The sequence below is a fragment of the Macaca thibetana genome, chromosome 1 (genome assembly GCF_024542745.1).
Source record: "Macaca thibetana thibetana isolate TM-01 chromosome 1, ASM2454274v1, whole genome shotgun sequence".
NCBI classification, from domain to species: Eukaryota; Metazoa; Chordata; class Mammalia; order Primates; family Cercopithecidae; genus Macaca; species Macaca thibetana.
The window spans coordinates 132,358,314-132,383,409 of NC_065578.1; the positions used below are offsets into that span (position 1 = coordinate 132,358,314).

The window sequence follows — 25,096 nt, forward strand, 5'->3', positions numbered from 1 at the left end:
CTCAATAGATACTCCCATTTAAAAGAGGGAGGAACAGAAAGCCACAAAGCCATCTGGTCCATAGCAATTCTGAGATCCAGTCATGAGTATATTGCATGACCTTCTATTCTAGGTATAGAAAATGCTACTTGAATACAGCCTGGTTTACCTACTTCTATTCTCTGGAAGTGGTTGCCTCTGCTTTCTCCAAGATGACCTATGTTTTCAATAAAAATAGCCTGTGTGTGCAGCTGAGTAATTTTCTCAGCTTACCTCCTGTTTCTATTTATTTTGAACTCCCTATACATCAGTTAGTCTAAACTAATCCAATACCTTTCTATGTGGGCTTTCTATATGCCAGGTGATAGTCCACTTGATTAGACAAAAGCTGTACCCACAACTATTTTTGAGATAGGACTCTACTTTGGTTCAGTATGTCAAGGTGCTGTGGAAAAAATGCCCTTAAAATTCTTAAAAGCCATTTTGCCTAGCTGAGAGAATCTAGTAGTCACTATTTTAAATCATTCTGTGGTCTTAAGAAAGTCTTGTAGCCACACCCTTGATTTGATTTGTACCCTGAGACCATTTCTAACTTTGAGAATCTTTTGTCAGTAGGAGAGACTGGAAATGTCAGACAGTTTTATTTCCCACCTAGCATATCCTGGGCACTCCATATTTGCTTTAAAGTCTGATTGCAAATGGAGCAAATCTTTTTTTTTTTTTTTTTTGGTTCATCTCTCTCTTCCTATATCCTAGTATGTATCACTTTTAAAAAGCTAATTGGCCCCTTCAGCATTCTAAATGGAAACTTCCTTAAGCCAAATCTACAAGTTCATTAAGTACATTTTTTTATCTTCCAAGTTTCTGGAGATGACAGTGTTGCCAGTTATTCTACTACTATATAACGTGATTTGCCCTTTATCAGCCTCCAGTAGTGGTTTCCTCTCAGGTCCTCAGGCTCCACTAATAATCTACTTGCTGTACCTATTGCCTCTGCTAACCACTCAACCCCAAAGCCAATGCCGCATAGTTTAGCTTTTTGTTACAGCAACATACCATTTCTGGGTATAAATTTTTATATTGGGCCAGGCGTGGTGGCTCAAGACCATAATCCCAGAACTTTGGGAGGCCGAGGCAGGCGGATCACCTAAGATCAGGAGTTCGAGACCAGCCTGGCCAACATAGCAAAACCCCGTCTCTAATAAAAATACAAAAATTAGCCAGTCATGGTGGCAGACGCCTGTAATCCCAGCTACTTGGGAGGCTGAGGCAGGATAATCACATGAACCTGGAGGGTGGAGGTTGCAGTGATCTGAGATCATGCCACTGTATTCCAGCCTGGGCCGCAGAGCAAGACTCCATCTCAAAAAATAAAAATAAAAATAAAATATATAGAGATATATATATATATCAGTTTTCCATTCCTAGGAAGTAAATGACCCCAAAATTTAGTGGCTTAACAGCAATTTCTATTTCTCATGATTCTGTGAATTAGCTGGGTCACACTTCTGCTGGTCATACCTAGGATCATTCATGCAGCTGCATCTAGCTTGGGGACTGGGCTCAACTGGTCTCTCCTACTATATGGTATATAATCCAGGGCTTCTTTATAGCATAAAGGTCTTAGGGTTCCAAGATGACAAGACCCAACATGCAAATGCTTATCAAACCTCTGCTTCTATCAGATTTGTTTTGTTTTGTTTTGTTTTGTTTTATTTTATTTTATTTTATTTTATTTTATTTTATTTTATTTATTTTATTTTTTGAGACAGAGTTTCACTCTTGTTACCCAGGCTGGAGTGCAGTGGTACCATCTTGGCTCACTGCAACCTCTGCCTCCCGGGTTCAAGCAATTCTCCTGCCTCAGCCTCCCAAGTAGCTGGGATTACAGGCATGTGCCACCACGCCCGGCTAATTTTGTATTTTTAGTAGAGACGGGGTTTCACCATGTTGGTCAGGCTGGTCTCAAACTCCTGATCTCAAGTGATCCACCTGCCTTGGCCTCCCAAAGTGCTGAGATTACAGGCGTGAGCCACCGCACCCAGCCCACATTTGTTTATATCACATTAGCCAAGGCAAGTGCAATGCTGAGTCCAGTACAAATGTAGGAGAGGCATATATAAGGGTGTGGATACTAGGAGGTGTAATCCATTCAGGTCATTGCTATAACAATCTGCTCCAAAACCAAAATGTAAGTTTCATGCTTTTATCTGGATCTTTATTCAAGTATATAGCCCAATATCTTGTTCACTTGGACTTATTTGGCATGTTTGTTTAATTGAATTAAACAGGTAGAAAGTTTTAGAAACACAAGGACCAGAAAGGCTGAAACTATTATAGTTTTGGAAATCCAAAAGACTATAGAGCAAAGCTAACCATTAGAAAGCATGGTTTTCACCATTTTTCCATATTCTTGTGAATCAAAGACGTTTTCTGACCAAAGGGATTTAGGGTATCATAATTTTCAAATAAATGACTGACTCATCAACCTTGTCTCTGTCATGGTCATAGCTATTCTAGAAATAAATTCTATATGAATTTGCAAATTTTCTCATTCTAAATAACTGTTTGAACATCTGAATAATCACACAATGTAGATTCCTCTGTATTTGCACAAGAGAAAAAGAATTAAATAGAATTACTGGCATTTCAAACCCAGTATTTGAATTTTGCTAAGATTAGACGCTAGACTTGATTTGTCTTTCCCATCTGAGGATATAGGTATATTTAGTTTTTCACTAAAATAAAGAGAATCATGGCTGTGTTTTAATGGCCTCAAAGGTTCTTTTCCTAACAGTCATTTTCTCCAGAAGAGGTTGAGGTTTTTCATCAACACTAGTGGATAATGATGAGCACATTTTGAAACTGACTCATGATTAATGATATCTTCCTTTCAAGGATTGATAGACCGTAAAACTCTGCGCTAAAAGACACATTCTTCCCTTGCTACCAATTGTGAGTCTAAGAATCCAGGTATGTTTGCACTATTTTTTTCCCATGAAGCAGAATATCCCATCAAAGTGTAACAAGGGGATTCACTGAGAACTCAATTTGCATGTGCTGCTTTTTTTTATTTTGTTCTGTTCTATTTTGTCTATTTGCTTGCTTGTAATACAATAACTCCTCTGCCTAAGTTTCCAGTTCTAGCAAATGATGTTCCTACCCCAACGTAGGGAACAACAGGAGGGGTTCCTGAACCTATTTTTGGGGACCAGATGGGGCCAGTAATGCATACTCTATTAGAAACTCCTGCTACCAATTGGTCCTGATAAGTATGTGCAGCCTATTGTGATGCTGATGATAACAATAGCCAGTGTTTATTGATTCCTCACTGTGCCAAGCATTGTTCAAAGCACTTTACAGGATTAACTCATTTAATCCTCACAACTCTCTGAGGTGGGTATTATGATTTATCTCTACTTTATAGAGAAGGGCACTGAGGTGTAAAGCAATTTATTCGGGGTTAAATAGTTTTAAGTGGCGGAGCCAGGATTTGAACCCACCACCAACTCTATTGCTTCAAAGACACTGGTCTCAAGCAGAATTCAGAATTTTTTCCTACATCTGTGGCCTTGGGACTGTATCCTTAGCAGGATGTCACTGATACTCATAGGCTTTGATGTTATTTGACCTATCTGACTTTCTGATGCTTTGCACAAATTGTTAATAGAAAGGTAATTACAGTCACCTAAGGCCAATGACATCTTGGCCTAGATTGTCTCCTTGATTGTTTGGGAGACTATATTCTCCTAGAATCCAAATGGGATTGCTACCCAGGTCACTATCTGTGCTGATGTGTCATGGCCTCCAACCCCACAAAACTGGAACTCTCATGCGCCATGCGCCCTCCCTAGTCACCACCACCATGTCCCACCCTTACACACAGTCAATCCAAATGTGTTTCCTGAGGGTATACTCTATGTCAGGCTCATAGTATACACAGAAGATAGGCCCACATACTGGGGGCTTTCATTCCCAACAGCCCAGACTTCCAATTTGAGAAACATGATTACTTTGGGGAAATACCAACCTGGCAGTAATTCGTGGGGAGAAATGTTTTAGGAAAGATTCAGACTAAACCACCTTTGTGGTCCCTTCCAACCCCACCCCCATCCTCTTAATTTCTCTCTAAGGCAAGCATTTATTAGTTTGATTTCAACACACACACTTGTACCTGTAATTACTATATAATGTCTGTTTACTTTTTTAATGAAAATGAATTTAAATTAATCTTGTTTTGTGAATTTCAAGGCACCCCCTGAGATAAATGAAGACACTCCAGGGTGTCATCAAGCCAGTGCTGGGAATCCTACTCTACAAAGTAGAGAAGAGCGCTCATTAAACCTTGAAGGAGCCAGAGGGGAGAAATGTATATAGATATAGAGAGAGCACACTAAAAAGAGAGTTTTATATGTGCATTATACATGCACGCAAATATATGTGAAAGGTGGTGCACCAAAATGTGGTTATCTTTAGGTGACTTGTTTCTCATAAACTTAATATCAATGCCACTCATGACTAAGCTCTCTGTACCAGAGAGGAGATCCTGGGAGCAACATTTCCAAAATCCTTCCCATGGATCTTGAGTGCCAATGAGAGGCACCTATGTAAGATTTGGAAAGAAAAGAGAGACCATCATTTGCCAGAGACAGGTAAGTGCATAGGCAGACGAAAGGCTGAAAACAGCATTCAGGTGAATTTCTTGAGACCCCCCACATGAGTGCCAGAGACTGAGATAACTGGTGGGAATTTCCCAGAAGTTCCTGAGACTTACAGTGGAATTGCTTCCAGGAAGGATCTTAAAGAGAATCTCATTTAGATGTTACCAGCTCAGATCAGCCCACCTGCCAGGTATGTAAACCCTGAATTCCTTATATTGCTTCCTTTCCTACTAGGAGAGCATAGAATGGTTTCTCTTTTCCTAATTGAACACCAACTAATATAAATAGGTAATAGGTGATCATTTTTAAAATTTTGCATGTGTACGTATTTTAATGCTTTTACAATAAACATATTATTTTATAATATAGCAATAAAAGCTTTAATATGTGTTTAATATATAATGTCATAAATATTCTAATACACACACTGCAGAAGCTCAGAAGAGGGACACAAAACATGAATTGGAGCAGGGAAAGCTTCCTAGAGAAAGTGGTCTGTTTCCAAAGTGAAACTTAAGGAAGCTGAGGTGTTGCTGCAGGCCAAAGGTAAGAGCAGGGCAGGAAAAAAGCACAGCATGGGCACAGGCACATAGGAGAGCTCTGCTTCTCTGACTGACTGCACATTGTTCAGTGTAACAGGAAAAGCACTGCTGCAGACGAATGAGGTAAGGTGAGGCTGAAGGAAAAAGCAAGAGGCCTCATCCTGGAGGGCTTGATATGCCAGTCTGTAAATCTTGGGGGTTTGTTCTTGAAGACAATAAAGAGTTATTGAAGAACTGGAAAAGTAACTTCTGTGCTCTATAAAAGTCTGCGGATGCACAGAGGGGAAATGTGTAGAGGCCGGAATAGAGTAGGCCAGTCCAGGGATCTACAGAGATGAAGGGTCCTAAGGAGGTTTTGCGGGGATGGGATTTGGGTGGGAAGAAGGCCTGTTACAGAGGGGAAAGGAGGGGCTTGTGTGAAAAAAGGTTGTCCGTGGTGCCTTCTTTCCCCTAAACTACAGGGAGGCTAGAGACATTTAAATTGGAGGATAATGACTGGGGCACTTTTTGCCTTGCCTGGAAAGGAAACTAGTGTAAAGATAGGTAGAGTAGGAAGCCACGTTTCAAGCATTCCTCTAGAAAGGAAATCTGGAAACCAAGCGCTTCCTTGGAACAAAAAACAGGAAAGGTACATGTACATTAAGCATGTTTTTCTTGGACATCTTTCTAACCTGTAGATAAAGCCGATGGGTTGTTCTAATCCAGGATTCTTAGGTGTTTCTAACTGACTTCAAGTTTTCACCCAGGCCAGTTAGGGCCCTTTGAGGCCTCTCTCTCTGCTGACCAGATCCTCCGCCCATAGCCCTGCTCAGCTAAAACTTCTCAGCTCTAGAGAAGAGACACCTGGAGATCTCCAACTCACCACCTCTGTGACCAGACCACTTTCTGGGTGCTATCGACGACCAAAGGAAAAACAGAGCTGCAGGACACACAAGCCTTACACCAGGGCTTCTTAGTCATAGGTGTGCTTATGAGCCACCTGAGGATCTCATAGGTTGGACGGCCTGAGATTCTGCATTTATCACAGGCTCACAGGTGACATCAACTGTGGATCACACCTTGAGAAGCACTGGTCTAAAGGTGGTGGAGGGAGCAGCCAGGAGTTTCGAAGGTGCCAAAAGGAAACCAGATGCTGACAGTTTGTGAGCTCCACTGGTTCATCATATTTGTTGCATCTGCACTGGAAAATGAACCCATGCGGCCTATAGTTTCAGAGACTGAAAAACTTAAAACAAGGGGGAAAGAAAAAAAGCAATACAGCAGTTTAGAAACTTCAAAGGTTTAGTGCTGTGGTGAGCATATTGAAGACAAGAAAACAAAGTAAATAAAGGCAACTGTATTGGTTTTCTATTGCTGCATAACAAATTGCCACAAACTTAATGGCTAAAGAAACACCATTTATGATGTCAGTTCTGTAGGTTAGAAGTTGGCCACAGGTTAGCTGAACCTCTGCTCAGGGTCTCCTCAGGCTGATATCAAAGTGCCGGCCAGGCTACGGCTCAGCTGAGGCTCAAGGCAGCATGAACAGAAGTGAGAGAGTCCACCAAAATGGTTTTGATCACAGAAGTGCCTCTCCCCTAACTGAGTGCTCCCTCTTGATTCCACTCTCACCTGCCTTTGTTGAATGGCTTTTCAAAAACCAGTCTAGTCCCCACCTCCCACCCCATCTGCAGCTCCCATGATGATAGCATCTGATGCGAGGCAGCATTCCCAACACCCCAACTTAAACTTTCAATGCGCTCCTGGGATGATCTAAGAAAAAAAAAAAAAAAAATTTTAAGTGCCATAAAGGCAATTGCCTTGTCAAAAGTACAAGAAATCAACTAGTAAATTGGGAGATTTCAGTTATGGTATGTTCTGCAACAGTATACAAATCACAAATTTTTCAACAAGACAAAAAAAAGAGAAACAAGGAAAAGCTATCAGTGCCATCTTGTGGAAAGACCTATATTAAAATGTCCAAGGTAATCTGGCCACACCCCAGACCATTTCAGAGCCTCTACTCCGAAGGCTGACACACATCCAACTGACATGAGGGTAGCTTCACTGTTTGTTTGCGGGTAATGGTTCTGGTAGAGGCTCCATTCTAATTGCTTGCTTCTTGTGCCGTGACCAATTGTTAAATAATTTGTATATCATCTCTAACCATACAAATACCACAGCAACCTATACCTCCAATACCATACACATACAAAATTCATGCCCAGACTACTCTGGTTGGTTCCCCCACAAAGCATGGTTCTCCAAATATGGAAAATTTGTATTAACCTATCACAACATCCCTGCATACACACAAGACCACAACTGCTTACAGCATAATTCTTCCTTTTTGAATTAACCTTAATTTTATTTTACTTCTTGAGTTTATTGTAAGTTATTTTTCTTCTTTCCTTCAAATTGAATATTTTATCTATATTAGCTACATATTACTGCATAATAAATTACCCAAAATCTGATGGCTTACAAGAATAAATATTTATTATCTCACAGTTTCTATAGGTAAGGAATTCAGGAGAGGCTTAGCTGGGTTGTTCTGGCTCAGGGAATCCATGAGGCTATAATCAAGATGTTGGGTAAGTCATCTAAACTCTTCATGGGCTGGAGAATTCACTGCAACAATAGTGAGCCATTGACTTGATGGCTGGTAGGAGGCTTCAGTTCTTCACCACATGGATCTCTCCACACAGCTGCTTGAGTGTTCTCATAACATGGCAGCTGGCTTCTTCCCAAAGCTTCCCAAAGCTTCCCACGGCAGGTCTTCTTTCCAAAAGAGAACAAGGCAAAAATTAAGTATTTTTGATGCGGCCTAGGAAGTCACACACCACCATTTCCACAATATCTTACTGGTTACAAAAATCAGCCCTATCAATGTGGAAAAGGACTACGCAGGCATGAAAAGGCTCATTGGGTGCCATCTTGGAAGCTAGTTGCCATATGATTTCTTCTTAGGTTCAATCTCCAGATCATTGAATCTTAGGTGTGAAGTGTGTTTAGACATTAAAAACTCAGAACACTGAGGGCACTGAGAATTCTGACTGTAGTCCAAGGGCCACAGGAACCTGGACCCAAGCAATCCTTTGCATTGGTGGAACACAGGGACCTACCTGGAGGAATAAAGTCTCTGATTCCAGTTGCACCCCTAATTGCCACTAGCATCAAGCCAATCAGGGAACTGGGGCTTCAACATGAACAAGAACTAAGTCAAAACATTCTTATCAGCTGGAAAAAGGGAAGCTGGGATACCCTAAAAATGATCTGTTGAGCCTTATTTTTTAAGTTCAGGGGTACATGTGAAGAATGTGCAGGTTTGTTACATATGTAAAAGTGTGCCATGGTGGTTTGCTGCACAGATCATCCCATCCCCTGGGTTTTAGTCCCAGCATCCATTAGCTATTCTTCATGATGTTCTCCCTCCCCCAGTCCCCACCCCAGACAGGCCCCAGTGTTTGTTGTTCCCCATCCCCATGTGTCCATGTGTTCTCATCATTCAGCTCCCACTTATAAGTAAGAACATGCAGTGTTTGGTTTTCTCTTCCTGTGTTAGTTTGTTGAGGATAATGGCTTCCATTTCCATCCATATCCCTGCAAAAGAATGATCTCATTGCTTTTTATGGCTGCATTGTATTCCACGGTGTATATGTACCACATTTTCTTTATCACTGATGGGCATTTAGGTTGATTCCATGTCTTTGCTATTGTGAATATGCTGCAATAAACATACAGTGCATGTATCTTTATAATAGATGATTTATATTCCTTTTGGTATATACCCAGTAATGGGATTGCTGGGTCTGCTGAATGTTTCATTGGACAGTAGACAAAATGGAAAGAAAAATCCCTCTCTTCATAAGACATTTCTGGTAGTTCCATCTCAAGCTTATCTTCCCCCCACTGACTTCTTTTGCACTTGTTTTTACTGCACAATTGGCTTTTTAATATGTATTATCTGATTGTCTTTGATGAGCAATTTAATACTTTATTATATATCCTAAGAATAATTACATCAGAGTCTAAATCCCCCCCAAGGATGTTGTAAATTCCTTGAAGTCAGGGAAATTTCTTAAGCTTATTACTCAGCCCACTATCAGTGTCAATAGATTGTTCTCCAGGAACATGGCCCCTCCAACACACTCACATATACATGCTATCACACACATGCACACCACAGGAGCAATGCTCTATAAAGAACAAGCTTTATTTATCCCATTTCACAAAAATACTAATTAGACATAGCCAAGATCATACTGACACAGCCATTCTTTATTTAAAAGCATAGTCAAGTAAAAAATACACTTCAAAGAGATACTATCCAATACTCAACACGGTCCTCAAACTTGTGCATTTAAAAAGAATTACAAACGCACGTTGCCACGTGGTCTGACAGACTCACATTCACTCCTAGAAATGTACCTTCCCAGTCTTGCCAATGCATTCTACTTATTGATTTCCCATTCATTTGTTTATTTAACATTCTGAGCCCTGTGGCTCAGGCTCCATATTAGATGTGTGGAATTCAAAGATGGAACAATGCATTCTTGCCTCCTGTGCAAACAAATATCCTCAATCCAATGAAATTACTATACTGGGAAGACATATTTATACAAGGTGAGATGGGAGTACAAAAAAACAAAAACAAACAAACAAACAAAAAAAGCCTAAATTTTCCTGAGGGTCAGGTAACTCTGTACAGAGGAGAAAATAAAAGAAGGTCAGTATCATGTATGTGGGCAGACAAGGAGGTGGTTAGTTGCAGAAGTCCCGTTAACTGCAGAAGTCCGAGCCACGAAACCATCAGAGAGGGTTTTTCCTTACAGTTTGAGGCCCCCTGGGCCCAAGACAAAACATCAAATGGCACCCGTGACAATGGGACACAGCTTAAGGCAGGGACCCTGGGCCCTTTCCATCTGGGTCTGCTGGAAGGGAAGGGCAGAGCTTCCTAAAAAGGGAGCCAATGGCCTGTCCACAGGGAGGCCCCAGTGGTTTGATGGGTGCACTGCTAGCCCTGCAGAAACCCACAAGAGGGAGAGAATCACTATTAGGGGACTCAGGAAAGAGGAAGATCTAGGTCTCCCAAAAAAATTTTCTCCTTCTGGAGAAGATGGGCTTTGAGCTGGATATCAAGAAGGCAAAGACCGGGCACATAGGAGGGCAGGGAGTGAAGTGGAAAGCTCCCTGATGAGTAGGGGAAGCAAAGAAAGGAGAACAAGGCAAAGGGACTAAGAAGAGGTTAACTCACAAGAACAAGTGCGACCAGAAATCCTGAAGAGCAGTTGGATAGGGAAGAGAAGTGGGAGGTCAGGGGGTGGGGGGAAGAGGTGACTGGTGGCTGAGAGACCATGGCTAGGAAACAGAGAAAGGAATAAACTGGGGAGGGCCGGTAAGATTGATAGGAATTTATGTAGGAAATGAGAGTGCAAACAGGAAGGGCTTAATTAGGGCTGTGATTGTCTGGAAGGAACAAAAGGGGAGATTTGGCAGCTCCTGGAACCTGGGGAAAGTAGTTGTCTGGGTAAACGGTAAGTGTATTTCCCACAGGGTCAGAGCAGGCTTTGATCTTTAGGAGAAGACAAATTCCTTTCCATCTTGCTGAAGCCAAAGGCTTAAATGGTCAAACGTGTGTCATAGGTAGGTGCAAAGGGAAGGAAATATAATACACCCTCATGGCCAAGTGCCCTGGGCTTGGATCACTGTGTCCTTGGCCAAGTTAACCAACTTCTTTAAGCTTCCAATGATTCATGTACAAAAAAGATACAAAAATGCCTTTCACATGTGGTTCTTCCAGAAAGCGCTTGGCACAGGGCCTGGCACATAAACAAATTCAGTAAGGGTTAACTATTTTCATAATTACAGTTAGTCTGCATCGCTACAAGCACATTACTCAAATGAGGATATGGACTGGTCAGATGACAGCGGAAACGGTGTTCAGATCTAGGACCTCTCACCTTGTAAGAACAACACTAATCAACTCTAGCCTGCTCAGGGGACAGTGACCCAGAGAACTAGCCTTGAAAAATGAAGAAATATGAAATACTAATAAAAATTAAGAAAACCCACAAGCGTTTAACCCAGATAATATTTGGGGACATGAGGGGGTTATGTGAAGAGAAAACAATGTTCCATTTAACTTTAGGAAATGGCGGTGTTATTAAAGATTTTGGAAGCATTAGTCATCATCCTTTGGTCAAGTTTATTAACCTTTCCAGTGCCTCTGTTTTTTCATCCATAAAATGGGATTCATTAGATCACCTACCTTATAACTGTGGCGATTAAATGAGTATGTGTTAAGTGCTTAGAAGACTATCTGGCGCATAATAAATGCTCAATAAGGCCTGAGGAGCAACCGGATTGACAGAAGTGGGGGTTGACTGTTGGTGCTGGTGATTATTACTATAATTATTACCCTAGGTAAGTTTTTAATAGTTCCAGCAATGAAAAAATGAGAATAGCCTCCTGCGCAGCAGTAATTCCCTCTCACTGGAACAGTTCAAAAAGTCGCTGATAACTACCAGTCAGTCATTAGAGAGCAGAATCCTCGTCCTGGGAGAAAGCCGATTTGTCATCTCTTAAACCCCAGGGCATCCAGCATGAAGGAGGTGGAACTAGGCCGGCCCGCGGGGAGCCAGGGGCAGGCGCTAGTGACGCAATGACTGCAACACGCCGCCAGGGCGCAGCAGAGCCCGACCCCGGGTTGCCCCTTCCGCAGCAAACAATTCCTAACTCGCTCCAGGTCTTCCTTCTTAGCTGAGTGGGTTGAACCACGCGGAAGTAACCCCGCCCATTATGATGAGCCAGCCAATCACCGCGTGACCTGCTCGGGCGGGGCGGTATCGCGGCGCTTCCCTCGGTCGCTCAGAGCCTGGGTTCCGCGTTCCAGCCCCGCCCCAGGGTCTGGGCCAATCCCCACGGCAGGGTAGAGCGTCCCCGAGGACGGCCCCCGCAAACCACGTGGCCCGGGAGGCGCCGAGGCCAGGTAGGCGGTGGGTTACCCAGCTCGGAGCGGGCGAGGAAACGGGTGGGCGGAGCGGGGCTGGCCAGCCTCGCCCCCCATGACCCGCTGTTCTGTGCCCTCTCCCAGCGATGGGCGTGCAGCCCCCCAACTTCTCCTGGGTGCTCCCGGGCCGGCTGGCGGGGCTGGCGCTGCCGCGGCTCCCCGCCCACTACCAGTTCCTGTTGGACCTGGGCGTGCGGCACCTGGTGTCCCTGACAGAGCGTGGGCCCCCTCACAGCGACAGCTGCCCCGGCCTCACCCTGCACCGTCTGCGCATCCCCGACTTCTGCCCGCCGGCCCCTGACCAGATCGACCGCTTCGTGCAGATCGTGGACGAGGCCAACGCACGGGGAGAGGTCAGAGGGCGGGGTCAGCGCAGGGAGGGAGGGGCCTGGAAGGTCATCCGGGGACGCGGGCGGAGCTGGGGAGACCCGGCCTGGAATAACTTAACTGGGCTCGGGGAGGTACTAGGGGCAGACAGTAGGGCCGGGAGACTGGCCGGGAGACTGGGAAGCCAGTGCGGGGGAGGGAGGCGCTAAACGGAAGGAACTAAAGAGAGGGCGAAGCAGTGCGAACTGGGCTTGAGGAGAGGCGGTGAAAACCAGCTAATACTGTGAGTTGAGAAAGAAGGGTGTGGACAGACACCTGAGAGAGGTGGGGGTTGAAGTCAGGTGGAGGCTGTTTACCATTTTTTTTTTAGAGTAAAGCTGCCCAAATATAACGGAACGTAAGTGGCTCCATGTAATGTTAATTTTTCTAGCAACCACATTCTTAAAAAGCAAAGAAGCGATAAAATTAATTTTGGTGATCTTAATGAGATATTTTCATTCTTTTTTCCACTACCTCTTCATACCCTGTTGCGTTTTTCACACTACATCTCAATTTGGACTAGCCACATTTCAAGTACACAGTAGCCACAGTAGCCGTGGCGAGTGGTTTCTGTATTGAACACTACAGGTGGAGGGCTGTGCGGAGGCGGGCAGCTCTTGAACCAGCCACTGCAGAGGCCTCTTAGCCACCCAGTGCAGGGACAGCCCTCCCTGACTTTGCTGCAGAGCCCTGGACCTGGCACAGAAGAAGGAGCTGTGGGGAGAACCAAGTGAGGGACAGGAGACAGTTGGGGTTGGGGGAGTTGGGCGGCACCCATCGAGCTCCCTCTTCATAGGCTGTGGGAGTGCACTGTGCCCTGGGCTTTGGCCGCACTGGCACCATGCTGGCCTGTTACCTGGTAAAGGAGCGGGGCTTGGCTGCAGGAGATGCCATTGCTGAAATCCGACGACTACGACCCGGCTCCATCGAGACTTATGAGCAGGAGAAAGCAGTCTTCCAGTTCTACCAGCGAACGAAATAAGGGGCCTCAGTACCCTTCTACCGGGCCCTCACTCCCCTGCCCCATGTTGTCGATGGGGTCAGAGATGAAGGGAAGTGGACTAAAGTATTAAACCCTCTAGCTCCCAGTGGCTCAAGACACTGAAGTAGCCCACCCCTGCAGGCAGGTCTTGATTGAAGGGGAGGCTTGTACTTTTTTGTTGAATAAATGAGTTGTACAAACCAGGGCACGTTGCATGGTACTTTATAAAGCATTCCCACACATCAACTTATTTCAGCCTCACTGTAGCCCTGTGATACAGGAAAGGCAGATGGGCCATCTCTCTTCTTTGGATGAGGTGGCCAAAGCTCAGAGAGGCCCATCATCACACTTCTAGAAAGTGGAAGGATGGGCCAAAACAGCAACACACGTCTTCAATCCCTTGAAGATGCTGAAATACTATGTATCTGTTCCCTGACAATATTCGATGTGTTTTCTGGGGGAGCTAGTCAATAAAAAGGATTCAGGTCCAGAGTAGCCTGGCCTCCTGGCATTGCCAGGTCTCTGATGCTCACAGGCCAGGAGGCCCCTCCGTGTAGGCCCACCTGCTGCACACGTGTCACCCTTGTTTCTCTGGGGGTAGAGACAGCCTGGATGTCACACTCACAGATAACCACCGTCTCCACCTCCTCAGGGCTGGGCGTCTCTTACCAACCTCAGGTGCTGCTCAGCTCATCTGGGCTGTCTGGCCTATTCTGCTGCCCCACAATCTCAGGCCAAAGGACTCAAGAACAGAGCCAATCTAGGCAGTTACACAGAGCAGATATTTAACAATTAAATGAAGAGTTCTAGGGCTCTAAATCTTGCCCATGTTTCTCAGATGTTACCTCCAGTTATCCCCTATTGGACCCCATTCTGCCCTCCTGTTGGGCCCTATTTTGCCAGCACCACTACACTTTTGACTTATGAGAGATGGGAAGAATGGCATATATCCACCCCATGGACTCTTTGCTGTAGGTCTGCCTGAATCCCTGTGCTCTTTTCTGCAACAGCAGGCTGAGTAAGATAGAAATACACCATAAAATGTGTGAATTCCTGTATGTACCTGTATGAGTCCTGTTAGATCTGGAGGCCACACAGTGGAACGAGACATGATTCCTGCTCTCGGGAGCTCAGGCTGCTGGAGAAGGTGGGCACAGATAGAGTCCACCACAGACAATAGGTGCTATTGTAGACATGCATTCCAGTTCCAGTGGAGACACAGAAGAGGGGGGAGTCAAGGGCTCCCCTGTAGATCTCATCTTTTGTGTCATAGACCAGAGACAGGCCTAGCCACCTGGTCCTTTCTGCTGCTTTCCACCTTCCACTACTAACCACCCAGTTCATCCCTGTCCAACTCAACCTTAACCAAGGGATATCAGCTGAAGTCTTGCCAATCTAAGGCCATAAGATGCCCTCTCCCCAGTTTTCCTTTATTTGTCAAATCTGAGTGATAGTTCCTTCAAGCTTAGTCCCCACCTAGCTTACTCAGGTGAGGATGTCTCCCAAAGAGAAGAAACGCACACATTCCAGGCATTCCAGCTGCAACAGAGGAATGAGAACGCAAATAGAGGATGCACTGAAACCCTTACCCTCCTGTCACCAAAAGTTCTGTCTACCCTGCTCTCCCCCATCCACCCCTCCCCCAACAGTATGGCCCCATTCTGTTTAGAACATCTTCCAAAGGATTGTGTGTGTGTTTTCATGTGAAGGGAGTAGGGCATGAAGGGTCTGAATGGGCCACTTCCTGAACCCCTCCCCTCCAGTCAGGGATTACCAGGATGGATTGAGAGATTGGGGTGTGAGGCACAAAGCTTCCCTGAGTTCCTGTCTCCGCTCTGATCCTCACCTGTTAGGCCCTACAACCAATCCTTGCCCTTTCTGCCTCTTTGTTCCTGTGTCACTCCATCCTCCCCACATCTCTGCATTGTGGAAGAGGAATATACCCTTCCCTTCCTCCCAAGGCTCCATCAAAGGAAAAAATTTTTCTAACCCCATTAAAGCCTTGTGTACTGCCTCCATCCCCATAATTTAAGCAAGTCTCCTCTGCCTCAAGAGTTCCTTAGGGAAATACACATATAATTAAGTGCTTATGGAAACTGCTTTTTAAGTAAGTAAGAGTTGCCTTGAAATGAAAAACTCTGCCCTTATCCTTCCATCTACCTGGGAGGTTAGCCTGAGGCTTCCTTTAGGCTCATTTCCACTCCCAATTGTTTGTCTTCTCACCAAGGCCTCTTATGTCTATGGCTACCAATAAGGGGTAACAGACTAGCTATATCCCCATTCTACGCCGAGATAGATGAGCTAGATGATCCGTGCCACCATCTAAAAAGAACATTTGCCTCAAACCAGGATTTCTCAACTACTGACGTTGGAAAGTGGGTGATTCTTTGTTGTCGGGGCTGTCTGTGCGTTGTTGGATCTTTAGCAGCTTGCCCAGCCTCTATTTACTAGATGCCAGTAGGAAGCCCTTCCTCCCCCCAGATGTGACAACCAAAAATGTCTCTAGACATTGCCAGATGTCACCTGGAGGAGCAAAATCGACCTCAATTGAGAACTACTGCATCAGACCAACAAGCACTGGATGCGGTCATTGGCTTTTATTTCCTCTGGGAGTGGACGTGGGAACATACTTGGTAATGTCTCCTGTGGATGCACACATTTTAATAGGGCAGAAAGGACCAACTCAAACCTCCTACCTTTTCAAGCAATGTCTTGTAGCCATCCCTGGTCCCTCAGCCTTTTTCCTGGCTGGTTTCCCAAGACAGTGATAGACACCACTAACTTCCCATATTCAGGGGACTTTGATTCTCAATGAGCTGCTGATGGGCACAGCTGCAGTAACATCTACTCCCACCCCCATGGTTTTTTACGTTTCATTCATGTTTATTCTCTGGTACATGATCAGAGTTCTCTGCTGAACAGAGGCTTCTCTTATCTGGAAAACATCCCTTCATATCATATCTGCAGTAGTCACCTCTTGGGTTCCTCTTTCAGAAAATTGTCCAGATGCAGAAACAACTGGAAGCAGGTCAGAAGGAGCACCAGCCACACTCTTCTTTGAGAAGATTCCTCCTCATCCTTCCCTGACGGGGGCCCTTTTGCTCTCTGGGTTCTAGATTCCATGACTGCCTCACAAGTCGTGTATCCCAACATAGGCGTCCTACTGCAGAGAGGACTGGAGTGGGGAAATAGGCCACACACTGCATACACTGAGGCTGGCACACACCTCCCTTGGAGCTATACTTGGTCATCACCCTTACATCCTGACCATTCATAACACGTGGGGCTCCTGTCCACAGGAGGCTCATCACCTCTCTTCCTCTGGCTGAGGAGGTCCCAACTGCCCCCCATTATCCCCAAGAGCCAGTCTTCCCGGGGCAATGGTGAGCACATTACCTGGGGCAGAGATTTGATCCAAACCACAAACCATTTCCCAGAATGAACTGCACCTGTGTGCCAAGCTTCAAATCAAATGTTCTGCTGTCGGTATCCTGCCATTCTTTCTGAGAATCTGGTCTCACAGGATTGCTTTGTCACAAAACAATGTCAATTACCACAAATGCATTTTACATTTTGTCATGACCGTACTTGTCTTACTTATAGGATCATAATTGCCATCATTTACAAAGTGCTTACCATGTAGCAGGTGTTTTACATACATTGTGTTATATTATTTTATCCTTACAACTCTGCAATTCATGTATTTCCCCCTTTTTATAGATGAATGGACTGAGATTTAGAGAGATAAGTAACATGCCCAAAGCCACACACTGTTGATGGAGCTGGGATACAAACTCAAGTCATAACTTCAGAGCTCATGTTTCTTTGGCCAGGCATCCCACTTGCCAAGACTTTTCCTGGTTTCAGCCCACAAAGGAGTCTGCCTTCACGATTAGAGCTTGGCCTCATGGGCCGTCTCATCAACATGGCTTCCAATGACCACCCTTTTTATTTTTCTTAGGAAGCCAAAGAACAACGCTGCATCTGACACTGACATCAATAGCACCTGAATTACGTGCTTCTCCTTAAAATGTGACCCAGTGACATTTTGGGCTGGATGATAAAAAATAAATTAAAAATGTGGCCTGAGTATTTAAGAGCAAAATAGTGACACTGATTTATCAGGGTGGTTCTGTCACTTCCACTGTTATCTAATTCAAAGCAAACAGATATCCTTATCTGGCATAACAGTCTTAAGGCATATGTGTCTGGTATCAAGTCCTCAAAAATGTCTTTTTATGTCTGATGATTTACTGAAAACCCTAATACCCTTTCTGTTTTCTTGTTGCTTGAGCCCTTAATGCATGCCAGGCACTATGCCAAATGCTTTACAGACATTATCTCATTCCATCCTCAAAAAAAAAGAAAAAGAAAAAACAAAACAAAAACCCTATGAACAAAGTATTACAGTAACCAGTGCACAGATGGATAAACTGATCCAGAGAGTTTAGGTGATCTGCCCACAGTCACCAAGTTGAGCCGGATTCAAACTTAGGGCTATCTAACTGTAAACCGCCTTCCCTCTTGGGAGCAGTGAGAATAGACTTTGTTGTAATTAGAAAATATGTAACAGCATCTCGTGTTCCCCAGAATGGAGTCATCTGGACTCACAGGGCCATCAGTGGAGCTCTCCAATCACACGACTTTCCCAGCCCTGCTGCTCAATGTTCAGTGGCATAACTCTGACTTGGGAGCGTGCAGGCTGCCAGCACAGTCATCATCTCTAACAGGCTTCTGCCTCAAGCCTCCAACGCCATCTAAAATATAATCCCCTGTTGACTTAGAAATGAATTACATAAGCACTTCTTCCATTACTTTAAAATTTTTCTCAGGTTATTATGGATTCGAAGCATGCTCTTGAGAAGTCAGCATGCTTGTCCAAGCAAGCAGAAATTTAAGAAACACTTTGGTGCATGTCCATGCCTGAAGTTGATGACTTATTTGCAACCTTGATAACAGAGTTTCTTGTGCCAATAAATTGCTTAAATTGCTTTGACAACTCTTTCACCCTATTTTTCCACTGACTTACTCTGTCACCATGGATATATAATCATGAAACAAATTAGTGATGTTTTCAATGTGTGGCATTCAGTATGGCAAACAGTTCTGAGATTATTTCCCCACTAGCTTTTGTCAACGAAAAGAGTCAAACTCTAAAATATTTTAAGAGATTTACTCTGAGTCAAATATGAGTGAGCATGGCCCGTGACACAGCCCTTAGGAGATCCTGAGAACATGTGCCCAAGGTGGTTGGGGTACAGCTTGGTTTTATACATTTTAGGGAGGCACGAGACATTAATCATCAATCAAATACATTTAAGAAATACATTGATTTGGTTCAGAAAGGTGGGACAACTCAAAGCAGGTGGGGAGGGGGCTTCTAGGCTATAGATAAATTTAAACATTTTCTGACTGACAATTGGTTGAGTTTGTCTAAAGATCTGGGATCAATAGAAGGGAAATGTTCAGGTTAAGATAAAAGATTGTAGACTGGGCACAGTGGCTCATGCCTGTAATCCCAGCAGTTTGGGAGGCCAAGGTGGGCGGATCACAAGGTCAGGAATTGAAGACCAGCCTGGCCAATATGGCGAAACCCCATCTCTACTAAAAACATAAAAATTAGCTGGGCATGGTGGCATGCGCCTGTTATCGAAGCTACTCAAGAGGCTGAGGCAGGAGAATTGTTTGAACCTGGGAGGTGGAGGTTGCAGTGAGTGGAGATCACACCATTGCACTTCAGCCTGGGCGACAGGGCAAGACTCCATCTCAGAAAAAAAAAAAAGAAAGATAAAAGATTATGGATACTAAAGTTCTTTTGAAATCTTATAGTGGCTGCTGTTAGAGATAATAGATGACAAATGTTTCCTATTCAGGCTTTTAAAAGGTGCTAAATTCTTGCTTAATCTCTTCAGGATTAAGGGGGCCTAGAAGAAAAAGATCTAGCTATGTTTCTAGAGATTCTTTACAGATGCACACGTTCCCCCACAAAGGACAGCTTTGCAAGACCATTTCAAAATATGGCAAAGAAACATGCTTTTGGGGTAAAATAATTTGACTTTCTTTTTTGTCAAGTAATGTTATGCCAGAGTCACATTGGAAAGTAAGTCACAATATATAGGGTTAAATATAACCCATCTGATGAGAATTTGTGGTTTGGAGGTCATGACTCCCCAGGCCCCTTAGATAGGAATTTGGGCAAGATAAAAAAAAATCAGAGCTTAGTCCTCCCTTTTTAAATTATTATTATTGTTTTTATTTTTCTTTTTTGAGATGAAGTCTCACCCTGTCGCCCAGGCTGGAGTGCAGTGGCACGATCTCAGCTCACTGCAACCTCCGCCTCCTGGGTTCAAGTGATTCTCCTGCTTCAGCCTCCCAAGTAGCTGGGACTAAAGGCACCCGCCACCACGCCCAGCTAATTTTTTGTATTTTTAGTAGAGATGGGATTTCACTGTGTTAGCCAGGATGGTCTTGATCTCCTGACCTTGTGATCCGCCTGCCTTGGCCTCCCAAAGTGCTGGGATTACAGGCATGAATCACCGTGCCTGGCCAGTCCTCACTTTTACAGTAAACACACCACTGTATCTTCTTTAATAATACACATTGAGCATTAGTGACTCTACTCCAAACTCAAGGGGACCCCATGGGAAATATTCATCCATGCACCATCCCACAGGTGACACCACTTACCTTCTTCACTAGATTTTGTGTGCCCTTGGGCTCCCCCACCCCAGTGAAATTCACTGGTTTGCATGTTTTCCGTAGGTACTCTTCATGAGATCTAACTGGGGCTGGGTGCAGCCTAGAGCCATGGAATAGAATTAAAGTAGCCACACTGGGATCAAGCCTACAGGCAGAACCATGCCATTCTTGACCACGACCTGTAAGGACCTAAAGGATCCAATCATTTTCTTCATCTCCTTCCTCACCTCGCATACTCCTCTCTCCCACAGGCTTTGTTCTCTTCTCTCTGTCTGTGTTGGGGGTCCCCAGAACCACTCTCAGATTGGATATTTTGCTAGAAGGACTCACAAAACTCAGAAAAGCTGTTATACTCTTTTTTTCCTCTCAAAATATTACCCTGTCTTGATATACTCTCGATTATAGTGTATTACAATGAAAGGGAGTGGGTTAAAATCCACAAAAAAGAAAGGTACGGTCCAGGCGCAGTGGCTCACGCCTGTAATCCCAACATTTTGGGAGGCCGAGGCAAGTGGATCACGAGGTCAGGAGATTGAGACCATCCTGGCTAACATGGTGAAACCCCATCTCTACTAAAAATACAAAAAATTAGCCAGGGTGGTGGCACATGCCTATAGTCCCAGCTACTCAGGAGGCTGAGGCAGGAGAATCTCTTGAACCCCTGAGGTGGAAGTTGCAATGAGCCAAGATCACACCACTGCCCTCCTGCCCTCCTGCCTGGGTGACAGAGTGAGACTCCGTCTTAAAAAAAAAGAAAGAGAGAGAGAGAGAGAGAGAAAGAAGAAGAAGGAAGGAAGGAAGGAAGGAAGGAAGGAAGGAAGGAAGGAAGGAAGGAAGGAAGGAAGGAAGGAAGGAAGGAAGGAAGGAAGGAAAGATGGAAGGAAGGAAGGGAGGGAGGGAGGGAGGAAGGGAGGGAGGGAGGGAAGGGAAGGAAGGGCAGAGTTCAGAAGAAACTAGGCACAAGCTTCCAGTTGTCCTTTCCCAGTGAAGTCACATGGACAGTGCTTAATTCTTCCAGCAACAATGTATGACAACACATACAAAATATGGCCAACCAAGGATGTTCACCTGAGCCTTGGTGTTCAGAATTTTGTTTTTAGTTTAGTTTAGTTTTGTTGGGGTAGTGGGGGATCAGTCACATAGGCATGGAGCATTCACATAACTCAGTCTCCAGCCCCAACACAGGTCAGACTGAAACAACAGGGCCCAAAGCAACCTAGGCATATAGAAACAGGTGTTCACCATAAATCACATTGTTGGTAGAAATGATCTGGCCTGGCTCACGGTCTCAGATATACAAAGACACTCTTACCATTGAGGATATTTCAAGGGTTCAGAGGTCTCGGAAGCTAATCAAGGGCGGTCTCAATGACCCTTGGAATGTGCAGGGTTTGGGCAATCCGGGCCTGCTGAGTTTATCTTTTACCGCACACTACTCCACGCTACTTTTCCTGCACACTCTTTTTGCCCTCTCCACATGACAGTCTGGGTGCGTGGGATGCTTCGCTCTCCAACTCTTTGCCTAGTTCTCAACTCCTACTGACCCCTACTGGTCATCACTTTTTTAAAAAGTTTAAACATCACTTTTTCAGGAAAATGTTTCCAACAGGCTCCCATGTATTCCCAAAGTATCTCTCCTACTTTGAGGCCTTTTGCTCACCAATAATAATTCATTTAGGCATTTAATATTTCTCTGTATGCTACTACAGTCTAAGGGCCATGTGTGTACGTGCAGCACAGTACAATGCCTGGCACATAAATACTCAATAAACAGATGATGACTGACTAACTGACGTGCTGTCACTCACCCGGGTATCTGCACATAGGTGAATAAATGGGAAGAAAGTAATAAACCTAGGGAATGGATAATCTAGTGGAGGAATACATGACATATGTACCCTCCTAAGTGTAAATGCAAAGTTGGCTACAATTAGCCAATATGCAATGCATAAATACTTAAGCAATGGGATAGTGATTAAAGAGGTAAAAGGAGTGAAATTCGAAAAGTTGAACCTTCAAAGAGATGTGGAGAGTGAGGTTGGATAGCCTAAAGGGATATACAAATGCCGGATGTTATTAAAAATACCAATGTTGTGTTTTGGGTGCAGAGTCCATATGGGAAGACTTAGACAGAGGGACAAATAGGTATCAGTGAGGGGAGGGAAAAATATGGGGAGTCGATTGGCATAGATGAAGTACAAACCTCATCCAGTGGGTAGCAGGAAACGCGTGGTTAGGTGAAGATAGTGAAAGGGCAGCAAAACTCATGCCAAAAGGTTTGGATCATATCTGATCAACAGTGTGGAGTCACCACAGTTTTCTGAGTAGAGGACATGTCACTAGGTCCAATTTTTCTTAAGTTACACTCTGACAGAATGGCTCCATTACTTAGCCACAATACAGTGCATTATGATTTAACGTTGCCAAAGACAGACAGGGTCTCTCAGCTGCCGGTTTTTAAGGCTTTTCAGAAGATAAGAGTTAAGTAAGAACCTGCTTTTCCTGCTTGCTGGAAGTTAATGACTTTAATGCTTTGCAAAAGAAAGTAAAACGGTTGTTAAGTCAGAGTGCTCACCCTCTGGGCCTGCAGGTTATGATTTTTTAATGCTTTTCAAATGGGAAAGGATCTCAAGTGAGTGTCATCCCTGCATGCTAGAAATGTATGTCTTTCAGACGGCAGCTGGCACAGCCTCCTGCACACCCACTGCTCTGCCTGATTCACTGCATTCACATTTTAAATCTTGGAATGTTGCCACATCTCAGTTGACCCAATTCACAGGTCCACAGAGGGAGTGACCCCAGGGGCTGCAACTCAGCCCAGCCTTTCTTCTTATTGCCTCAGGTCAGGGGGTGTCCTGAGCCTTCAAAATTTTTGCCTCAGTTACATCCCTACTCCCTCCCCTTCTCTGTCACTACATCTGTCCACTTACCCTCAAACCTGTCTTCTCTTCTCCAAATAGTGATCAATTTGTCAAGTACTAAAAAGCCACACAAATCAGGTAGTATCTTTTTTCTGTAAGCAGAGGGCATGGTGTGTGCTGAGGAGAGAAGAGCTGGGGACTGCAAAGACAGCTCCCCACAGAGGAACATCCCCGGTCCTGGAAAAGTCAAGGCAGCTGAGTCTGGCAACTCAGGCATCTCCTGGTCAGCACTGTTCACCTGAAGACCTAGAAAATCACAGACCAGCACAGGCACCAGGGAGTCCTCTCCTGTCCCTCACAGGGAACTGCAGAGCCCAAGATGGGACTGGGCGGGGGGACAAGCCTGGGTCTCCACATGGTGTTCTGCAATCCTGTGGTCCCAGATCTGCCCTGGCACCGGTGCTCAAATCCCTCCAGGGATGAAGGACGGCTGGGAAGACATGGAGGGTTCCAGGTCCATGCAGGAGTCAGGCCACACTCTTGAGAGGGACCCTCAACCCACCCCAACCCACCTCTGCTCCTTTAATAACCTGGAGGCCACAAAGGAAGTCAATGGGATCCCCAGGTGAGGCAAATCAGAAAGAAACCAGGACATTACAAATTAAAATAAGAATAACAACAATAAGATATGATTTTATATACAGCAGGATTGGACACACATATACCCACCCCCCACACACACACACACGCACATCCACACACACACACACACACACACACACATTCACACACACCAAATCTCAAAATACTAAAGTTGGCAAGGCTAAGGGGAAACGGGAGCTCCTAAACTGCTGAGGATATGTAAATCAGTATAGTAACCTTGGAGAGTGATATGTTGATTAGTTCACCCCAAAATCCAGCCACTTCACTTTATATGTGTGTGTGTATGTATATAATATATACTATATATATTTATATATAATATATAATATATATTATACATAATATTATATATATATATTTGCAGACAAATTCTGTATTTGAGTAAGTTAGCCACATGTATGAGGCTCCTCACTTATTCACTAACCCAATGCATATTTTATTGAGCACCTACTATATGCCAGGCACAATTCTAGGGTCTAAAAATTGAGTGTTAACAAAAGCCAAAATGTCTGCCTCCATGGAGTGTATATATAGTCTTGTTTAAATAGCCAAAAACTGAAAACAACCTGAAAATACATTGCTAGGAGAATAGACAAACACTGAACTACAGACACCAGTATCAACACAGATGTATTTTGGAAACAAAGTTGGGTGGGTAGGAAAGAAACTTGCAGATACAAAATACTATTTGTAGGAATAAAAGCAAACAATACTGTAAATTGTGTGTTGATACATACATATGTTACACAAATAAATGGTTTGGATACCTATCAAACTCAGAATCTTAGCTGCCTCCCGGAAAGGAGAGAAAAGACCAGGAAGGAGAACTTCAAGTTTAACTGAAATGTGCTTTGTTTCCTAAAAGGAAAACATCCTAAGCAAATGTATACATGAAAATGTTAGCCGTGTGTATTTAGGATGTTAAGCATACAGATGTTTGTTGTGGCACGTTGGGTCCTTTTTCATTTTAGTTCAAGGTAGGGAAGCTTTTGTTTTGTATTGCTTTAAAATTTTAGAAAAGAATTAGGGGAGAGGAGGATTAAGACCCCATCTCCCAGTGACTCAGGTGCCGGAGCCTGCTCTAAATGCGCCTCTGGGATCCTGACCTCCAACCACCTGACCATTGGACAGGACGACTGGGAGAGAGAAGAGCAGAGTACCCCTCCTGCTGCTGCTGCCCTAGATCTCAGCAAGCTGCTGGGTGCCTGCTGTGTCCCCCTCCCCACCACCAGCTAAGTCAGTGAGAGTGTGGAGCTCCGTAAATTCACCCACACTGCCGTGGGAGTGGAAATTTGCCAACTACTTTGAAGAGCAATCTGGCGCTATCTAGTAAAGTGGAAGAGACACATACT

General features: G+C 44.4%; 2 protein-coding genes across 2 annotated transcripts in view; both read left to right on the forward strand.

The window, feature by feature from the left end:
• The window catches only part of LOC126935658 (sodium/potassium-transporting ATPase subunit alpha-2), a 907,274-nt gene that overhangs the window by 522,750 nt on the left and 359,428 nt on the right, over window positions 1-25,096 (forward strand). The gene's annotated exons all lie outside the window — the stretch shown is intronic.
• DUSP23 (dual specificity phosphatase 23) lies at window positions 11,998-13,726 on the forward strand. The gene is made up of 3 exons (XM_050759676.1): window positions 11,998-12,152; window positions 12,258-12,526; window positions 13,336-13,726. Exons 2-3 carry the CDS (start codon window positions 12,260-12,262, stop codon window positions 13,519-13,521), a joined length of 453 nt encoding a protein of 150 aa, XP_050615633.1. The 5' UTR covers window positions 11,998-12,152; window positions 12,258-12,259; the 3' UTR covers window positions 13,522-13,726.